This window comes from Protopterus annectens, chromosome 3.part0, assembly GCF_019279795.1.
Source record: "Protopterus annectens isolate FY-2018-M chromosome 3.part0, PAN1.0, whole genome shotgun sequence".
NCBI classification, from domain to species: domain Eukaryota; kingdom Metazoa; phylum Chordata; order Ceratodontiformes; family Protopteridae; genus Protopterus; species Protopterus annectens.
Genome location: NC_056731.1, coordinates 1,584,935,291 through 1,584,956,962, shown reverse-complemented (window position 1 = coordinate 1,584,956,962; position 21,672 = coordinate 1,584,935,291). Strand labels below are relative to the sequence as shown.

The window sequence follows — 21,672 nt, the reverse complement described above, 5'->3', positions numbered from 1 at the left end:
GATTATATAACATTGTTAGATGTTTCAAGATGAAACAGGATTCGGACCTTCTGATATCCTCTGATCTCCAAGGAAGGGGGAAGGAGGGTGGTTATTAGGAATGGCGAGATGGATCCCAAACATCTGAAGTTATGGTGAGTACATAACTAAAAGATGTTATGTGATCCTATCTCGCCTACATTCTGAACTGATGGGACAGCGTCCCTAGCACCTAAATCCCGGGTGGCTCATTGGAAAATACTCCTGAGCACTGTGGAACCAAATGAAGCTCGTCCTCTAGATGCCACATCTAATTTGTAGTGAGAAATGAAGGGGGAAGACAATGTAGCCGCAGCACAAATGTCACTAATAGCAAGCTTAGAATGAAATGCTAAAGTAGCCATAGCCCTTGTAGAATGAGCCTTGACAGAGGTGGTAAGCTCTTTGTTAGAATAAATATAAGCTTGAGTAATACAGTCCCTGATCCATTTGGCAATAGTGACCTTTGTGACAGCGTTGCCCAATTTGTTATCTGCAAAGGATACAAACAACTGATCTGTTTTCCTTGTTTGTTTGGTCCTGTCTAAATAAAAAACGTAACTGTCTGTGGACATCTAGTGTGTGGAATATGAACTCCGCTTTGTTAGAGTATTTTGGGAAAAAAACTGGAAGCTCTAACGATTGTTGTAAGCAGAAAGTAGAACAAACTTTAGGGACAAAGGAAGGATTTGGTCTGAGGGATACTCTGTCTTTATGAAAACCAAGCACGGGATTTCACTGACAAAGCTTGAAGCTCTGAAACTCTTCTGGCAGAAGTAATCGCCACCAGAAAAGCTGTCTTCCATGATAGAAACTTTAGATCACATGTAGCTGCCGGTTCAAAGGGGAAAGAAGTCAAGCCGCGTAACACTATATCGAGATCCCATTGAGGTGCAGGATGAGAAATCGGAGGTCTTAATAGAGCAGCCCCTTTCAAGAAGGTCTTACACAATCTGTTGCTCATTAAAGGTGGGTCTATGGATTCGTGAAAATTAGAAATTGCTGCCAATTGTAGCTTGATGGTAGAAACTGAAGAGCCTTGATTGAAAAGAGAGGTCAGAAATTTTAGTACTTCTGCCACGGGAATAGAAATGGGGTCCAGGCCTCGGAGTTGAGCCCAAATAGCAAATCTTTCCATTTGCTAGAATACAGTTTCTTTGTAGCAGACTTATGGGCCGAAGATAATATGTGCACAACATCTGGATCCAATGTATGACTCCTGACTATCGTCGGAAGAGGAGGAGCCAAGCCGTCAATTTTAAGGTGTGTAGGGACTGGTGGAATAGTCCCGACTGATGAACCAGTAGGTCTGGGACCTGATCCAGGAACCATGGACCTTCCAGAGCATGTTTCCGAAGATAGGGGAACCACACTTGACGAGGCCAGTAAGGAGCAATTAAGATCATTTTGCTCCCCAAGAGAGATGCCTTTTGAATCACCCTGGGAAGGAGAGGAACTGGAGGAAGGCATAAAGCAAGCCGGTGGGCCAAGGATGGACTAATGCGTCCATGGGGCTCTTCCCCGAGCCGGGTTAGGGAGAAGAATTCTTTGCACTTTGCATTCAGAGGAGTCGCGAAGAGGTCGCAACACGGAACTCCCCATTCGCTGAAAATCTGACTTGCAACTGTCATATTCAGAGACCATTCGTGAGGAGAGAGGATGGTTCTGCTCAATCTGTCGGCTATGACATTGGACTTGCCCGGTATGTGAGTAGCCACTAGGAAGCGCTTGGTCGAGACTGCCCATTCCCAAACTCTCATGGCTTCTCTGCAAAGAGGATAGGATCTGGTCCCTCCCTGTTTGTTCAGGTACCAGACAACTGACATGTTATCTGAGTGAACAGCAATTACGCCCTGAGGGAGATAATCGTGAAGGGCTTGAAGGGACAGGAGTACTGCCCTCATTTCTAGGATGTTGATATGAAGAGGAGTCTCTTCCGGTGCCATTTGCCTTGGACTGACCTGCCCAGGGAATGCCCCTCACCCACCCCATCTGGGAGGCCCATGGTCAAAGTGGCCGGAGGAGGTAGAACAAAGGGTCGTCCCTGATCCAAATTGGAGGGCACTAGCCACCAGCGAAGGTCCCGTTTGCAAGATTCCGTGATCCATATGAGGTGACGGAGAGGGAGTTCCTGAAAGGACCACTGAGCTGAAAGAAGCCACTGGAGGATTCTCATGTGCAACCTTGCCAAGGGGACTAGAAGAACCGTGGCAGACATGGATCTCAATAGCTGCAGGACCATTCTGGCTGGGGCTTTGGACCTGGGAAGTAAGGCTCGAACTTGAGTCTGTATGGTTTGAATTCTGTCTGTAGGTAGATAGACCCGCATTTGGTTTGAGTCTATCTCTACCCCTATGAATCTTATTCGTTGAGATGGCAGCAACACAGACTTTGGCCAATTGAAGGTGATTCCAAGGGAATTGCCCAGTGATATAGTGGCTTGTAGGCTCCGCAGAAGTAGATGCTTGGAGGTGGCAGTTAGGAGCCAGCCGCCTAGATACGGAAACACCTGGAACCCTACACTCCCCAGGTGAGCAGTCACGACTGCCAAGCACTTGGTGAACACCCTGGGGCTGTGGTGAGACCAAAGGGCAGCACGGAACTGAAAATGACTGCCTCCTAGGCTGAAGCGCAGATGTCTCCTGGACGCTTGATGTACCATGATATGATAATAAGCGCCCTTGAGATCTATGGAGCACATCCAAACACCTTTCTCCAGCAATGGGAGAATGGTTTGTAGAGTGACCATTCGGAACTTGAACTTTCTGACTGAACGGTTTAGGATGCTGAGGTCCAAAATGGGCCTCAAGTCCCCGGTCTTTTTTGGCACCAAAAAGAATCTTGAGTATGTCCCTAATCCAATCTGGTCTGCGGGGACTGGTTGGATGACTCCTTTTTGCAGCAGCTTTGAAACTTCTGAGGCTGCGGTATCCCGTTGACTGGGTGGCGGGTCCAGGATTTTTGGACTGGGGGCGAGAGAATGGGATGGAGTAACCTCCGGCGATAATCCAAGCACCCATCGGTCCTGAGTGATACCTTCCCAGGCCTTTAGGTGCTTCGAGAACGACCCCGACTGGCTCCGAGCAGCACAGCCGGGCAATCCCTCAGGGACTATGAAAGGCTGAAGAGCCACGAAAGGACTCGCGGTCTCCAGTGTTGCGAGGGCCTCTGCCGCCTCTGGGACGGCGTCTTCCGATGAATTTCCCTCCTCTGCCTCTGGAAGGGGAACCTCCTGCTGAGAGGGGTAAGGCTTGAGATAACCACATTTTCCCTCCTCTTTAGCCTTGGGATAAGGCCGAAGGGAGTGGAAAATCGTGCCCACGGCAGTCAGAGTCTTTCCCTCCTGTTCACAGCGGTTAGTGTGTCCTTTACCTTGGGTCCAAACAGGAGGACCCATCAAAGGGGGCAAATGAAGACTTAAAGGCCTTGCTGAAATGACACAGACGGAGCCAGGCTTGTCTCCGTAGAGCAATGCCTGTACTACTCGCCCGGCCGCATAAGAAATGAGCCTCATGGACGAGTTCAAATGGACGACATTGTAGCCAGCTGAGAGCCAACCGCCTGGGCCAGCTCCTCAGGCAGGTTACCCAAGAGGGTATCAGGTAGCTCCTTAATCAGATCCCTCTGAAATCTGGTAATAGTTCAGGGACCTCAGTGTAAAGGCCGCTAAACTGAGGGTGCACTTCCGCATCGATCCATGCTCCTAGACTCCTTATTAGGAGGATGGACGGACGAAGCCTCTGCTACATCTTGCTGGATAGCAGATGCCACCACCAAAGCATCTACAGCCACACCTTTAGTTAGGAACTCTCTATCAGGGGCCGAGAGAAATTTGTTGGACGAGCAGGCACCGGTTCCACAGAGTCTGACAGATCAAATCCAAGAGCAGACACCCAGGAGGCGGAGGGCTGAGCCAAGGCCTTCAGGAACACCGACTCATCAGCAGAGGGAGGTTTGACCGCCAGCCGCCTCGTTGTTTTAGGGCTTCCAGGATGTCTGCAAAGGAGACATCATCTGAGGACGACTTAGGGACCCTCTGCATCATCGAGATCAGTGTCGGATGTCAGAGACTCATCAGAGTCAACGTGCTTCCTCTTGCACGATCGCTTCCTGGGGGTTCTTCCAAGAGGCTTCAGAAGGACCTACAGGAGGGGAGAAACCCCAGTGGGGTAACCTGAGGCCGAGGGCTCCGCTGTCTAAGGACAGGACCCAGTTTCCGTATGCAGGGAAGGAACTGGGTAAACCGCGGAGGTAGCCAAGGAAGATTTGGCTAATGCACTCCTCATAGCCCTGAAGGCGGGATCACCAGAATCCTGGGAGGGTCCCACCTCCGTGGCCACGACTGTGGACGGCACTCCCGCCGCCGACGCACCAAGAGGGAGACTTGGGACAAAGCATCAATCCCAAGCCTCCCCAGGGCCGAAGGAAGAAGTCCGTGTACTGAACTCTGACCCAAGAGCCGGAGTTGGAGCAAGGGTCAGGCCCGACCCTAACACCTCCACAGGTTCCACCAGCACCGGCTCCAACGGTGCCGAAGCTGTTGGAGGAGGAACCACAGTAGGGGAGTGGACCATCAGCAACGAAGCCAAATGGGCTGGAGCCGAATCTAGCTTTTGGAACACCGGAGACTGGAAGAGTCGAAGGAGAACCCTGTCGATGTCCGAATCGGACATCTTGGATGATCTAGAGGATACCGATCGGGCCCGAACCAATTTCTCCATCGGCTCTGAAGGGCTCGGGGACAGGCTCCGAATGGACTCAACTATCGGCTCCGAGGAAGGTTTCAAGGAAATTTCCCTCGGTGCCGATAAGGACTTCGCCCGAGGGGAAGAGTCATCGGCTCCAATATCAGTGGAGCCGATGAGGGTGACCGATGCTCCAGACCTCGGCTCAAACCAGAGGGGTCGAGGCTGGAGGCATCAAGGCAGACCATTCACCTCGCCCAAGTCCGTGGAGCCGATGGAGAAGTCTGCTTAGATATTTTAGCGATCGGTTCCGACTGACTGGTCGGAGCAGACACTTTCTTCTTTTAGAAGGAGACGGAGAGGAAGATAAAGTCTCCTCGAAGGAAGGCTTGATTAATCCCTTGAGGATTAATTTGTTCTTCCTCTCCTGGAGGACTCTAGAAGAGAACGCTGGCACACACTACACGACTCTTGTAGGTGCTTAGCACCTAAATAGACGACGAGGAGTGGTCATCCGTTATGGACATTTTAAAACCACACTGCATTTTAAACCCGGAGGGTTTGTGTTCTTTAGACATAACTGCTTTACCACAGAACCTATCTAAGTGAAGAAACACTAAACTTAGTCAAATGGTAAAGTTAAATTAAACAACTTCAACAAAATTATAATATATATATATTTTTTTTTTTATATCACACAGTTAAACAGACAAAAAAGATAAAGAGAGTCAAGACCCTCTAACTTAAACGGGTGCTTGACCCAAGAAAGATATCCAAGCAGCAAACCAACAGGGAAGGCCCTCTAACTAAAACGGAAACCTTCCCTGACTAAAAATCACTTAATTTTTAACAGAAATTCACCAATCACACTAATATGACAACAATAGCTGTTAAAACAGCTTTTGGGTTCAAAGTAAGGAAATTTGTGACAGGAAAAAGCCTAAATAAATAGTACTTAGCCCAGCCAATGTTGAGACCACGTCTAAGCTTGTTAGCGGCAAACGAGATCTGGGGGATTAGTGGTGGTGCATCCTGGGATAAAGATAGCTCAGCCAATTAGAGGCCTCGCTCTATAGCATAAGCGTGCCGAGTCGGAGCCGAGGGATCGGCTCCGAACCCATCAGTTCAGAATGTAGGCGAGATAGGATCACATAACATCCGTGGTTTCAGCCGAAACCGCGGGCCGTGAGTGTCGGTCCTTTTCCTTGCATTTTTTGGCTAAATGCGGATCCAAAAAACTCTGCTGCAAACTCCGGCCGACATCTAAGAGTCCGTCGGTTGAAGGAGGCACAGGCTAAACAGGCTGATATGTCGTGGTCTGGGCCTAAGCAAAGAAAGCAGTAGGAATGGAAATCCTTATGAGGTATTTGTTTCCCACAAGTTAAACAATTATTTACTTTGTCTGACATCGGCTGAGGCAAGAAAGAGTCCCCAACGGGGTACTTAGCTTTTTAGAAGTCTTCGGTAGCTGAATCTCTGGATCTGACCAACCGGCACTTGCGAACAGCTTCTGCTTCGGGCACCGCGCGGCAAGAAAGACTGAGGAAAATGGCGTCGGCTGATGCCTTTATACCCCAGCAGCTGTGATGTCGGGGAAGATGCGACATCAGCCGAGGCCAGACCCAGACTTTGGAATCCGGCCGACCGAAGGGCTGCCTGAGGCAGGACAACCCATATGTTGTGACTGCAGATGCATCCTTGAAGGACATCCACCACTCCACCTTTCTGGAGACACTGGAAAACATGAAGGTCCAACCGAACACCCTGACATTGGGCGATTTCAATTACCCTACCATTCACTGGGAAAACTACTAGAGTCCAAATTTCCAGGCCCAGCGCTTCCTGGAATTCATCAACTCAAACGCCCTGGATTAGCTGGTAAACTCCCCTACCAGAGGTGAAAACATATTGGACCTGGTCATCACCAGCATGGGCGACAGGTGTTCCACACTGGAGGTCAACCCGCCACTGGTTAGATCAAACCATAAACTAATCACTCTAGATGTCCACACCCCACCACCACCACCCCCAACTATGGAAACCACAGTAAAAAACTTTTCTAAAGCAACCTTCACCTTACTTAAGACAGAGGTGGTAAGTTTCACAGCCCCCACGCTAAAGGAGAACGCTGCCCAAGATGCAGAAACCTTTACAAATGCACTCTATGAGCACCTACAAGGATGCATGGATCATGCCATCCCTAGCAAAACCAAGACTCACTCCTCTAAGAGAAGGAAACCAGTTTGGTGAACCCCTGCAATAAACAGGTTATACAATAGAAGGAGGAAACTAGTTCAGGAAAAAAGCAAATCCCAAGACGGAAAGACATCCCTGATCAGTATCAGTAAGAAACTAGGGTTCCTCATGAAATCATCCAAGGCTAACTTCGAAAGAAAAATAGCCAAGGATTCAAAAGATAACCACAAAGCCTTCTTTAGCTATGTTAAGAATCTAAGTGGCAACTCGCAAGCATGCACTGAACTAGTGCAAAATGGCACAAAAATATACGGAACCTATTGATATTGCCAACATCCGGGCAGATAGATTCAGTGCAAACTTCATCCCCCTCTCACCTCCAAAAGGACCCACAACAATACTGGAAAAGTGTAGTGTCCCAAAAATCACAGGCGCACAGGTGAAAACAGCCCTTTCAAAAGCCAAAAACACAGCGTCAATGGGACCAGATGGTGTCCCAGGCGGCGTCTTGCATGAACTACAGAACGAACTAACCCCCCCACCTAAACACGCTGTTTAACCTCAACCTCTCCACAGGCTATGTGCCCATAGAATGGCTAACAGCAATGGTTATTTCTTTCCACAAAGGAGGGGCCACAACTGACCCTAGTAACTATCGCCCCATAAGCCTGACTAGCCTGGTCTGCAAGGCTATGGAGCACATCATCATGGAACACATTAACAAAGACATTGTGAACCTCCAAACACTTGACCCAACCCAGTTTAGCTTTGTTAAGGGCAGATCATGCCTACTAAACCTGGTTGACTTCTTCAAGACAGTCACCAAGGCCATAGATAAGGGAAAGTGGTTCACACAGCCTACCTTGCCCTCACCAAGGCTTTTGACACCATTTCCCACTCGGGTATTATAGAAAAACTCACCAGGCTGAACATAAACCCCTACGTCATGAGATGGGCTGCCAACTGGCTTACAGACGGAACTCGCATGGCAAGAATGGTGGGCTCCAGGTCTGACTCTAAACCAATCACAAGTGGTGTCCCACAAGGCTCAATCCTGGGACCCCCTACTGTTCGGCATATACTTCTCAGACGTACAGGCAAACACAGGAGGACTATGGCTAACCAGGTTCACTGATGACTGCAAACTGGGAGCCATAACTGACTCTCCGGCTGACATGGACATCCTCCAAAAGGGCCTTACTGAGATGGACACCTGGTGTCAAAGTCATGGCCTCAAGCTAAATGCCAAAAAATGCATAGTCATCCTGTTTGGGAAAAACAAAACACCCACAAATTGCCACATATGTGGCAGCCCCCTTAATACAAAAGAGGTAATAAGAGATCTGGGGACCCAGGTAGATAGTAATCGCTCCTTTGACAATCATATTGCCAAAGTAGTTAGGAAATCCTTCTACGTGGCCCATCTAATTACTAAAGGGTTCGCATCTAGAAATAAAGAGGTTATTGCACCCCTCTACTTGTCACTCATTAGACCCATGATAGAGTACAATGCCCCATTTGGGATGTACCTCACAAGACACTTCCAACAGCTGGAAAGACCACAAAATTCCTCACCAAGAGGATTACTGGCCTCAAACATATGTCCTATGCAGCCCGACTGAAAAAACTCCGGCTGTACTCAGTGGTATATCGCTTACTCAGAGGTGATCTCTGCCTGACTTACAAAGCCATGTCCAACTCAGAATTGATGGACATACTCCACCTAAAGAAATCCAAGTCACTACAAGCCACGCGCTCTAGTGAGCTAAACCTCGCTACAACAATAAATAGAACATGCTGGAGGGATAGATTCCTGTCATAGAGACTCCCCATGCTTTGAAGCAAAATTCCAAATTACATCAGGCAGAGCCCCTCACTAACACTCTTCAAGAGAAATCTTGACGAGTGGATGGGTAACAGAAAATACACCCCTGGGATCACTTCATTGGCTCTGCTTGACAGAGGATCAGTTAATTAATCAATGGGATGGCGAAAGCTGACACACTCTGGCTAGGCTTATAAATGCCCTCGAGCAGATAGCCTAGTACCTACCTATGAACCTATGAAGTTGGGAGACTCCTATCAAAAAGAATCAAACTTGCTGACCACACTTCAGGATGAAGGAACTGTACATAAGTATGACAAAACGATACGGGACAGTTACTAACCCCCCTACACACACACACATAGCTAATTTCATAGGAAAGTACAGCTGTGTAGAAAAGTACTATAATAGTACAGTAGGTTACCACTGCAGTATTCTTAACTACTGGGACATGACAGATTATGTCCCCAAACATTCAGTGTGACTTGTAGAGCTCATAACTCTTTCTCCTATGCACAGCAGATGTCCTCCCTCAGAAAATCAAGAATCAGAGTCTGCCTATGGCACATTATCAAAATGTACAGTGTACACAATAAATAAATGGAATGTCTAGGAAAGCCATACTGTCCTTATCTACAGTTAAAACTTATGGAAACCATATTTATGTGATTCTAGATGGGACAAAATGAGCCAGTGGATTACAATCTGCAGTTATGCTTCATGACAGCTACGACTGCAAGTTAACAACTGATAAAAACACACTAATGATGTTTTGGTCCAGTGGTGAAACATTTGATAACCAGCTTTTTGATTATTTGTACTCCCTTGAAACTAATATACAGTACAAAATCTGCACATAGCATTGATGCCCTCTTGCTCTTCCCTCCCCCAAACACAGATACACAATGCATAATGGCAGCCTTTCTGATGATTCCCGGCAGTACCTGGACAGCCAGTGGTGACACATATGGGAGTAAATGTGACTCATTTTAAGCAAAGCAGGAGCAGAGAGAAAACAGATAACCTGAGGAGTGTTTTGCTAATCACAAGACACGTGTATTTCAGTACAGATGAACTAGCACGGTTTAGGTGCCTATCACTAATACATATGCAAAGACACCATACAAATGGGCACATGGTAGAAAACATGCGTGTCAGCATGACAAATTACATTTATACCTCCACATATCAGGGAAACAAATGTATTATTGACCTCAAATATACTGCTGTTACAAGTATCCAGATCTAGTGAAGGTCAGCCTCTGCTATACCCTCTGAACCAAACAAGTACCCTAAGTTTACTTCCCTTATGACAGGCACCATGTTCCAGTATGGGAATATTCAGTGGGAAGAAAATTACAGGTTTCTGTAAAGGTGAAATGATATCTAAGTAAACAATGTTCAGTCAGTAACAATACCCAAAGACATGCCATAGGTGAAATGATGATCCACCACAATGCCTACAAGACTGCACGGTATGTCTGTGTATACATGTACGTGCAGACATATACGTTCTGCAATAGAATGGTGGCCTATACAGAACTCGGTTGTCTGCCCTGTGTCCCAAGATAGGCTATGCTCCCCTGCAGTCCCATATCTGAAAAACATAGGTTTTTGTAAATGAATGAATGAATCGGTTATTCCAAACAGAAACAAGAAGCCACACAAAGCTTATGGACTTGCTTAAGAAAGACTTCATTTAACATGACAGATGGTTCACTAACACTGATAGGAAACAATCAGCTTTTGTAACACTCTGTGCTTCAACAGTATTGTGGCTCCTGTCAAAAGAATGGCGCTACTAAAGGTTATCATATGTCAAGGCTACTTACTCTGTAAAGAACTAATACCAGTGGTGCACTACAGAGACTTTTCCAAGACTTCAAGTTATAAAAAAAAAAAAAGTATTACGTTTCCTCTCATATGAACAGTACACCCTCAGTTTCATTTTCCTAAGATTAACATGCACCTTCTCTCATAATGATAAAGCAAATCTTAGAAAGAATGACAATTGGACTTGACTTATGCTGCAACATTTCAGAGCATCACCAGTGGTTATGCTGTACATCGTGTGTTCTCAAACAAGAGGAAGAAGGTTGGGTTTTAAGTCTGTTTTCCACCTTTCATTCTGTCCCCAGTTTATGTCACCTCAGAATTGGTACACATAGGGAATGAGTTGTGCTAAACAGAATTGTTTAAGAGTATTGTGCAACACTGGGCTGTTGCTTTAGGTGTGCAATGCTTTGCAGGGTCAGACATTTACTACTACAGATTACATATCAATTAAATGTCATGCGACTAACCCTAATGGCTCCCTCTCAGAAAACCTGTCTTGCAGGAAAAGAATGGTGCAAGAATCATATTACACAGTACCACAATCAGTTGAACGCTTGACATCTTAATGCACGTTCATGCATACTACCGTTATTCACTGTACCGTTGTCAAAAAAGCAAATAATCCTACTGCACTAGTCCAACAGTCTTAATGGAGGTTGTACAATTCGGTTACACTCATTTGACCTTTTCAAACAGATTCTGAAAAAAAGGAAGAAGTACAAAGGCCAGAGACACCAAATCTAAAACGGAGAATCCAAAACTGAAGAAGTGCACAAAGTACTATACCAGAGGACAGAAGCAAAGCCTAGACTTCTTAGTATAACCATTAGACTCTAGTTTACAAATTACTGTGCTTGAATGAATACTGTCAAAATATACACAACTCAAAAATATGTGTAATGGATATGTTTATTAGACACACAGACCACTGCTTCCTTTGAGCAACTGTTGTAGTGAAGAGTGTTATGAGATAGGATGCTAGCATGTGCCCATCTGCACTACATCTTTACAAACATGTCAGTGGCAGTCACCCCAGCCATTGTCAGTTATCCATCTGTACTGGAAACAGTGCTTCTCATAAGGAACATAATTAACAAATCTGAAAAGGCGTGCATGTGACACTACTTCAAGCAGTAATGTTCTGGTTAGAGGTTACAGGGCACAGCCAACAATTAATAGATCTTATGTTGAATAAGTCTGATTTCATTTAAAACAAAGGCTAGACTTATGAGTTTTATTACTTACCAAAAACCATACGCCATAATGCAGGGTGTGGCCGTGTGAATGGTCCTACAAAAGAAAAAAAGATCATTAGCTTGGAAAGCATCACAGTGAATCAATGAAAAAGATCATGAATCACTGAACAAATAAACAGTAAAACTATCTACAATCATCACATATTCCAAAAAAAAAAAAAAAAAAAAAAAACAGAACTACGATCCTATCTTCTTTACTTAAAAAAGCACTAACACAAGCATAAATGTTTCATGTTACACGAGTTAAAAAGCACTGTTATGTAAGTTACCATAGTAGGAGATGTCGGTGGTCATATTTGCAGTCATAACAGAAAGACTCATCTGTAGGTGGAATCTAACATCTGGCAGCTTGCACAGCTGTGCACCTATCCACCTTTACAAGTTAATGATACCATCATACATTCCTGGTACAAATGTGGTATCTATGTCATCATTACTAATTTCTTTCTTTATTTTTTTATTTGCTAGTCATAGTCTGAACCAACCAGCATAAAAAGTCAACATACAACATTCTTGATACAAACAGAATATAATACAACAGAATAAAAAACTCATCAGCGTAACCAGCACTATACAGCACACTGACAGAACAAATCAAATCTAGAACACAGCTGAAAACTGTATTAACATAACATAACATAGGTACAAGCTATATAAACCATTTAAACATCCAGTACGGCAACAAATTCACAAACAAGATGGAACTAATATATATAAAAACAAACGGGAAATTTATGTATCTGTAACAGAAAGCACATCTCTACCCTACAAACCCAAAAACAGCAATAATACAGTATAGTAAAAAGAATGGCAAATGAGGCTGGCATACCCTATATAAAAATAGCAGTAATAAAGTATAATAAAAAGAATGGCAAATGAGGCTGGAATGAGAGCTTTATCCACAAGAGCTGTCCCCTATGTGCTGACCCCTTATTACCATCTTGGGGAAAAATTAAAGTTATACATTTACTGTACTGACAGACTTGGAGTGGTAGGTTCATTGTCATCACCTTCATGACTAAGACACGCAGGTAGTCAGTTAGCCGAGCTATGAGAATTTTCTCAGACTATTAAAGCCATTTCCCATAATCAGAGCCGCCCAAGGCCCTATGGCCTCAATTCCAGATCTCGAATCCCATTCAAGGAAGAGCCCTGCTAAATAAACAATATCAACAACATGCAACTACTAAACTAAGGAATCCACCAGGTCCTCGCAGAGGGGCAGCAGAGATGATGATACTACTAATCCACATCTTTTGTTAATTACATTACATACCTTTCATATCTAGGACTGTAATCCTATCATGATCACCTTCAGGACAGTGGCTATCATCATGGGTGAATCTTAATGACTGAATGCCCTCAATAATAATGGCGCTGAAGGATTATCTGGATATAAAGATCTCATCCAACTTGTAGTGACTTGGAAAAGTACTCACTGATGCCATAAAAGAAATGCCCTGTCACGGCAGCTGGAGTCACAGGAAAGTAAAATGACAAGTGTTTAATTTTCCTCACTTTCTTCCTCTTTTGCAAGTCTGTGTGACCTTTGGAATTTATATAACTGCACAGGAATTTGTGTGTGTGTTTTGCACCCTGGAAGTGCCCCTGTTTTGATTAGTGATCTTCCAAGGTATTTTATTTATTTATTTTTTTGCAGTCTTTGTCCCCACTAATTGTCGACCATCAGCCCATTCATTACCAGGGTGAAAGTCGACCAGAAGGGAAAATCTTTCAAACAGCCATCAGTTAGAGTTTTTTTCTGCTTGAGCTTTACTTTTGTTTTTTTTACTGTTTATTAACAAGTTAAGTGGACTGGTCTGTGGACCCTATTCAGCATGATCTGGGCTCAAAGAGCAGTACACAATGCTGAAACAGATTTAGTTATTTATTTTTATTTAGCATTTGTTTTCCAGGAAAGTCTATCTGGGGCACAGCCCATTTTCAGTGGAGGCCCAGGGGGAAATGCTCCAGATGCATAGGTTCATAGGTTCATAGGTTCATACTAGGCTATCTGCCCAAGGGCATTTATAAGCCTAGCCCATAGTTATGTGGCTTTAGTTTGAATAAAAACTATGCCTATCATTTTGCTGTGCCTCTGTCAAGCAGTGACACTGAAGTAATCCCTGGGGTATATCTGCAATCTCCCATCCATTGGTCAAGATTCCTCTTGAACAAGGCCAGAGAGGTGCTCTGCCTCACATGTTCCAGCACGTTCTATTTATAACCGTGTCAAGGTTTAAGTCTCTGTGGTTCTGAGGGATCTAGATTTTTGAGGTGAAGCATATTCATCAAATCTGGGTTTGACATGGCCTTATATGTCAGGCACAGGTCACCTCTGAGCAAGCGGTATGAGACTGAATAGTGCTGGTGTTCTTTCAGTCGCGCAGCATAAGACATATTTTTGAGACCCTTTATCCTTCTGGTGAGGAACTTTGGGGCGCTTTCAAGCTGGAGCAGGTGTCTGGTCAGATACATTCGAACGGGCATTGTACTCAATCATAGGACAAATAAGTGATGAGTACAGGGAGACGATGACCTCCCTTGATCTAGATGTGAATCCCTTCATGATCAGGTGGGTGATATAGAAGGTTTTCCTAACTACTTTAGCAACATGAGTGTCAAACGAAAGGCTACTGTCAACCTGGGTCCCCAGATCCCTGATGACTTCTTCTGTGCTCAGTGGATTGCCACCTATATGGTAGCTAGGGTAACCTTTAGGCCATGGCTCTGGCACCAGTTATCCTTTTCTGCGAGGCCCTTCTGAAGGATATCTGTCTCAGATGTGTTAGTTTGCAGTCATCAACTTTGTCAGCCATAACCCTCCTGTGTTTGCTTGTACTTCAGAAAAGTAGATGCCGAACAAGAGTGGACCCAGGACTGAGCCCTGTGGGACACCACTTGTGACAGGCTTTGAGTCTGACATGGCTCCAGCAACTCTGACCCTGTGGGTTCTGTCACTTAGCCAGTTTGCAACCCATCTTGTGATGTATGGCTGATGAGTTTTTCGATGATACCTGAGTGGTGTATTGTGTCAAGGCCTTTGCCAGGTCGAGGTAGGCTGTATGGACTGCCTTTCCTCATCAATGGCCTTGGTGACTGTCTCAAAAAGTCAACCAAGTTTTAAGAGGCAGGATCTGCCTTTGACAAAGCCAAACTGAGTTGGATCCAAAGTCTGCAAGTTCCCTATGTCTTTATTTATGAGTTCCATTATGATCCTCTCCATGGCTTTGCAGATAAGGCTTGTCAAGCTAATGGAGGGTCTGTGGAGGCATGAAGTGGGACCACAGTATCCTGAGGTGAGGCTAAGATTAAACAGCTGTCCTAACTGTGGGTTTAATGAGTTCATGAAGCACACAGCCGGGGACACCATCCGGTCCCATGGATGCTGTGTTTTTGCCTTAGTGAGGGCAGTTCTCACAGATGTTTGGGGCTACAATCCTCTGGAATAGATATCTCTCCTTTTGGGAGAAGTTTGCACTGAACCTGTCAGCCAGTATGTTGGCAATGTGTGTAGGTTCAGTAATTTTCACATCATTTTGAACTAATTCTGAGCATATCTGGGAGTTTCCTCCTAGGTTTCTAACATAGCTAAAGAAGGCCTTATGATTCTCTTTAGAGTCCTTGGCGATTTTTCTCTCAAAATTTGCCTTGGATGATTTTATGAGAGCTCTTAGTTTTTACTTATAATGATCAAAGGTGTCTTACCTTTCAAGGATTTTGCTCTATCTTGTAGTAGCTTCCTCCTTTTGTTGTAGAGCTTGTTTATGGCTGGGGTCCACCAGACTGACAGAGAGTCTTAGTTTTGTTTGGGATTGCCTGATCCATGCAGTCCTGTAGGTGCTGGTAGAAGGCATTTGTAAGTGATTCAGCGGTTTGAGTAATGTTTACCACTGGCTCAGGGGCCTTAAAGGAGACCACACTAGTTTTAGAAGTGTGAAATCGGCTTTTGAGAAGTTTTTCACTGTGGTCTTTTATGAGGACCTCCAGCGAGATTAGTTTATGATCTGATCTCACCAGTGAGGGGTATATGTTGAACATTTTGATCCCATGTTCGTGATGATGAGATCAAGTATGTTTTCTCCTCTTGTGGGGATGGTGACTAGTTGTTCCATGGCATTTGAGTTTATGAACTCCAGGAATCTTTGGGTTAGAGTGTTCGGGCTTGAGTAGTGTTCCCAGTCTATATTAGGGTAGTTGAAGTCACCTAGTATGATGGTGTTTGGAGATACATTTATCCCTCCAATGTTTTCAGGAAGGCCATGTGAGGTTCCTGAGTTTGAGAGGGTGGCCTGTAACATGCTACAAATTGCAGAGCAGTCTTGCCTATGGTTAATTGCACCTGGATGGTCTCCGATGCCCACCAACCTTGAGGTGTGGGTGTCCTTTATGAATATGGACACCCTCCTTTCTTGGTGTTGTCCGGATTTTGAGGCCGAACACATGATATGAGGTGAAACCTGTTAGTGCTGGGGTGCTCTCAGGAGCCTTGAACCAGGTTTCTGTCACAGCACAGACATCGATGTTCTCCATATTGAGAAGGGCCTGCATCTTGAGATTGAGACTTCTGGCATTGAGCAGCATTACCCTTAGTTTTTCCTTTTGGTGTTCTAGGGTGGTAGGTTTAGAATTTGAGCCTTGCCTAAAAAGGCACTATGGGGTGGCAAGAGCCTTTGCCAATATCTGGAAGCCCAGGGTGACAGGTGCAAGCCAGCATGTCATCCCAGGCAGACAGACATTGATCCCTTTGAATGACACCAGAATTTAAGCCAATTATTAAAGCTGATCATCTTATCACTGTATTGTGGCATCATTCTAGGTGAAGGTAGGATACTGCTCAAGGTCAGGGTCATACCTGCCTGGGCTACATAATCAGAGAATGTCCCTTTTCATGTAGTCTGTACCTGCTGTTGAGAGACCTGAGTGCTTGCGTTATGTGGCGGATTCTAGCGCCTGACAGGCAGCTTACTGTGACCTTCTCTTACTCAGTCTGGTGAGCGGACGCCAGTGTGTCTGACTATGGAATCACCAATGACAAGTGTGTCTGGCATTTTGTTTGGCCTTAAGGGCTGTGACTGTTTGACACTCTGACTGTGTGGTCTATGTGTTGCATGTGTTGGGTCGTGAGGTGGTAGTTGTTTGGGTGTCTGCTTTGGTGGCCTCTGCTGTTTTGGTAAATTTTGATCAGAGCCTCCGAGTATGTCTTTGTGTGAGTATGTGTATGATTTGAAGTTGTGATGGTACCATGTGTGACTGGGTATGTATTGTGTGTGGTTACCTTCTCCTCCTGTCTGGTCTTGCCAGTCCTATGTTGAGAGAGCTCAGCCTCCAGTTTGGCCGTATAGTTGCATCTCATGTATTTGTGTTTTGTGGGAGAAGGAGAGAATTGTCTGTGTACATGAGGCAGTTGTAACATTGCCTCAATATTCCCAGGTTCACCAGTTGAGCTGGAGAGGACACTAGCAACTGATCCCTTGACATACTAGAAGTAGTAGATAAAGAGACTTTCAAAGGACTCGGGGAAGTGGGTTTTAGGCTGGTGGGGTACTATCTATAATAAGAGTGCTTTATCAAGGTGCAAGTACTGTAGGAGTAAGTGCTAGGCTTTACAGATAGAGAATAGTCTACTTGGGAATCAAGTAGAGATGAACTTTTCAGTTATAGGATATGCTGGTTAGATCAGCAGTACAGCTCGAGGAAGGTAGTTTTAAGGGAAAATTGGAAGAGTGGAATTTAGATGGCCCAAATAGTTTAACCTTGTTTAACCGCTGCTCTTGTGTGCAACAGTGGTAACTCGTTTTATAGCAGGGGCTGAAGGGAGCTAGGAATTGGCCCAAAAATGGACTACTAGTTTCTGGCTGAAACTTCACCAAATCAGACAACAGTGCTTCCCACTCCCACTGGTAAGCAAAGAAACTTCCCTCCTTCCTAATAAGGCAATGGATCAGTAACAGGAACTAAAAAACAAAGCCCAGGGATCAGCAACTCTGAAACTGGACTACTCTAGTTCAGTAAAACAAGAGATTTTTTTTGTTTTATTACAGAGACAAGGAAAAAAACAGACAGTCTTTGGAATGAGGAATACAATATTAGACATTACAAAGAATGAGAGCAACACATCAACATTCAGTACACATGAAAAAAGTGTGACACTTGAAAAATATACACAACAAGCAGCAGAACCATGGGAAGAAAAAAAAACTGAAATAATGAACTCATCCACATACACAATATACAGTAGATGTTCTTTATTATACACTTTATATAACTGTGGCCAGTATTAGGCACACTTTTTACATTAATCACATTGGCTCTAAAACAGATGCACACAACTTCATTGTATAAGTGTGTTTTAATGCTTCATTAAGTTTATTAACTGTGTCAACATTTTTTTTTGGAAGAGAAGGCCTTTTCACCTGCTACAGTTTGAAATGGAGGTTGAATGAAGGTTAAACAATCAATATGACTGCCCTCAAGGGGGTACACAAGTTCCTTTGATTGGAAGTTTGGAAAGGACGATACCCCAACTTCAAGATCTTAAACAATAAGCAGATGAAGAGCTGAATGACTGTGTATCACTGGGAACCACTGGAATTCCTTTATTAGGGAATAGTAATGGCTGACAGGACAGGCCAACGACCTGTAGGGCATTTTTAAGTCTTGCCATGCATCACAAATCTCTGACAAGTTCTGGTAAGCTGGGGCTTGGGAAAAGAGACATTTACAAGCAGGGGCTTGGGAGATGAATCATTTACATGTTGACTGTGTCCATTAGAAGCATAGGTGCCAAAGAAGGAAATTCCTGTTCACTATCCAAGTTGCACTTGAATTGGGTTAGGGAGGAACCCTGCCTCAAATGGATGGGGAGCCTGCTCCACAGAAAACTGTTGTGTTCCTTTTGGACGACCATGGCAGGATTCAAACCTACAATCTTCTGATCCGAAGTAAGATGCCTCACTCATTAGGCCAAATGACCAATGGATGGATTAGGGGATTTACTAAAACAGCAAATCTGAAGATTTTATTCTCTGTAATGTAGATTCTTTATATTATATGAACAAATGGTTATTACTGGTAGATAGTACTCAAGTTTAGGTAGCAGTACATTTTAGCTCTGGCTGTGGGTAAAAGGAGATGGGTAATCTTGTAGCGTAGTTTTAATTGGGATAGGACTTTGATAGTAATATCAGTTTGTGTAGACAATGTAAGAGAAGGATCTAAAGTGAGACCTCTATATTATGCATTCGGTAACAGTGGGCATGATATTGTCTTGGGTGTCCTATATTTTGATTTTTGGCAGGCAAGATACTTTTGGTGGTGATGTAAACAGCATAACATTTTTTAGGATTAATGAAAAGTTTGTTTGAACTGGACCAATTACAAAGATTCTGTGAATCTCTTTTGTAAATGTGATTGCAGATCTTACTGAATACTTCTGTTTGTTGTAACTAGCAATATGTCATCTGTATATAATGTCAAATTTAGGCACTTAGACCTGGAAGATCATCAGTGAGAGAAACAGTGAGAGAAAACAGAAGTGGCCCAAGAACTGAACCTTGGGGCACTCTGGGATTCATGTTTTCTTAGCCCGAGTACCGACTGTTACAATGCTCATGAAAGGTTCGATTTGGTATGTAACCTCTGAACCACTGTATGGTATTTTACCCAAAATTAAATTGTTTTTAGTTTGTTTAGCAACAATTTATGGTTGGTGGTTTAGAATGCTCTAGTCATAGCAACAAATATTGCATCATTAAGAGATCATTATTAATGTTATTAATAATAATTATTATGAGTATATGTTATTAGTTAATGCACTGCAAAAGCTATGCTGCTGGTTAGATAGCAGGCCGTTGAAGTGCTTGAATGCTTGTATAACAGCTGCTCAAAGATTGTGCACTAGGGTAAAAGTCAGAGAGGAAACATTAGGTCTGGGGATAATAACGGAGTGCTTAAAAATTGAGGAAGTATTCCTGTTTATAAGAGACTGAACAGCGTGTAGCGTCGTGGAGATTTTATAAGCATCATTTTGAGGAAGGTACAATGAAACAGGAACCTGGTAGAGGAATTAATATTCTGCATTAGCCTTCTGGTTTCCTTGCCATGTGTTTCCGAGAAGCAGAAAGTAGAAGCATACTCAGCCAAGAGTTAGGGTTCAGAGAAGATGCCACTGTCTGTGTTTTTACAGTCACAGCTGATGCTTTTTGAAGTTATCAGTTATACTTTGGATAGATGACACATAGGATCGTAGGTTCATAGGATGATACTAGGCTACTAGCCTGGAGGCCCATATAAGCCTAACCAAGAATTCTTCCAATGTTCCCACAAAGTCAGCACTTGTTTCCCCTGTCTAGCAGGGACACAGGTGGGATTCCCAGGGGTGTATTTTCTGTTACCCATTCAGTCATCCAGGTTCCTCTTAAAGAGGGCAAGAGAGGTAATATGCTTGACATGGAGAGGGAGTCTATTCCATAGATGGGGGGGGGGGGGTTCAGGTCTATCCCAACAACAAGTTCCATTAATGTCACAGACCAGGTTGAGGCCTTGCGTGCAGGTTACACGAGTGGAGTTTGACTTACGGATATGCAGCAACTCCATCAAGACTGGGTCTGAGATGGCCTTGTATGCCAGACACAAGTCACCTCGGAGCAGTTTATACAAGACTGAGTAGAGGAACAGGGCTTTTAGCCTATCCGTAAAGGACAGATGTTTGAGACCCTGGATTTTCCTGGTCAGGAACATCTGTGGTCTCTCCAGTTGCTACATGTGCTTGGCAAGGTACCTGCCCAAGGGGGCATTGTACTAAATAATGGGTCTGATAAGGGAGGAATACAGGGATTTTATGACCTCCTTGTTCCTGGATGAAATACCCTTACTTATGAGGTGGGCCATGTAGAATGCCTTTTGTACAATGGAGGCAACATGGTGGTCAAAAGTCAGGTTGCTATCAACCTGAGTGGCCAAGTACCTCACGGCTGATTGCATGTTTAGTACATTGTTATTAGTGTGATAATTAGTGGGGATTCCCTTTTCCACAAATAGGATAATAATGCATTTCTTGCCATTCAATTTGAGGACATGCTTCTGGCACCAGTCATTTGTTTGGGTAAGGCCCTCTTGGGGGATGTTCACATGACTAGGGGAATTTAAGACAGCACCCAGCTTGCAGTCATCTGCAACCCTGGTCAGCCACAGACCACTGGTTTTGGCTTGCTCCTCAGAAAAGTACATCCCAAACAGTAGAGGCCCAAAGACCGATCCATGGGGTACACCTCTTGTTACGGGTCTACTACTAGAGGTGGCTTCTGCTACTCTGAGTGGGTTCCAACATACGGGTTGACGCCTAGCTGGGAGAGTTTATCTATTATGCCTGAGTGAGGAATAGTGTCGAAGGCTTTGGCTAGGTTAAGGTAGGCGGTGTGCACCATCCTCCCCTCGTCCATGGCTTTGGTGAATGTTTCAAAGAAGTCGACCAGGTTCAACAGGCACAAGCTCCCTTTGACAAAACCAAATTGTGTGGGGTCAAGCATTTGAAGGTTGCCAATGTCCTTGTTTATAAGGTCCATGATAATGCATTCCATGGCCTTGCAGATCAGGCTAGTTAGGATGATGGGCCTATAACTGCCTAGGTCAGTGGACGCTCCACCTTCGTATAGAGGGATCACAGTGGCTGTCCTCCATTCGGCTGGTACGAAGCCAGTGCTTGGGCTTTGGCTGAACAGGGTGGCTAATGGAAATGACAGCTCATGCCCGAGTTCACGTAGGATACAGCCAGGGATGTTGTCGGGTCCCACAGAGACTATATTTTTTGCCTATGAGAGGGCATTAAACACCTGCTCCCTACTGATGAGGGGAG

At 44.5% G+C, this 21,672-nt stretch overlaps 1 protein-coding gene across 1 annotated transcript in view; it reads right to left on the bottom strand.

Annotated features, from left to right (window-relative positions):
- PTDSS1 (phosphatidylserine synthase 1) overlaps nt 1-21,672 on the bottom strand; it is an 811,205-nt gene that overhangs the window by 508,504 nt on the left and 281,029 nt on the right. Inside the window, exon 3 of the mRNA XM_044065621.1 lies at nt 11,806-11,850. Coding sequence (XP_043921556.1) covers nt 11,806-11,850 — 45 coding nt within the window. The remainder of the gene's footprint in view (nt 1-11,805; nt 11,851-21,672) is intronic.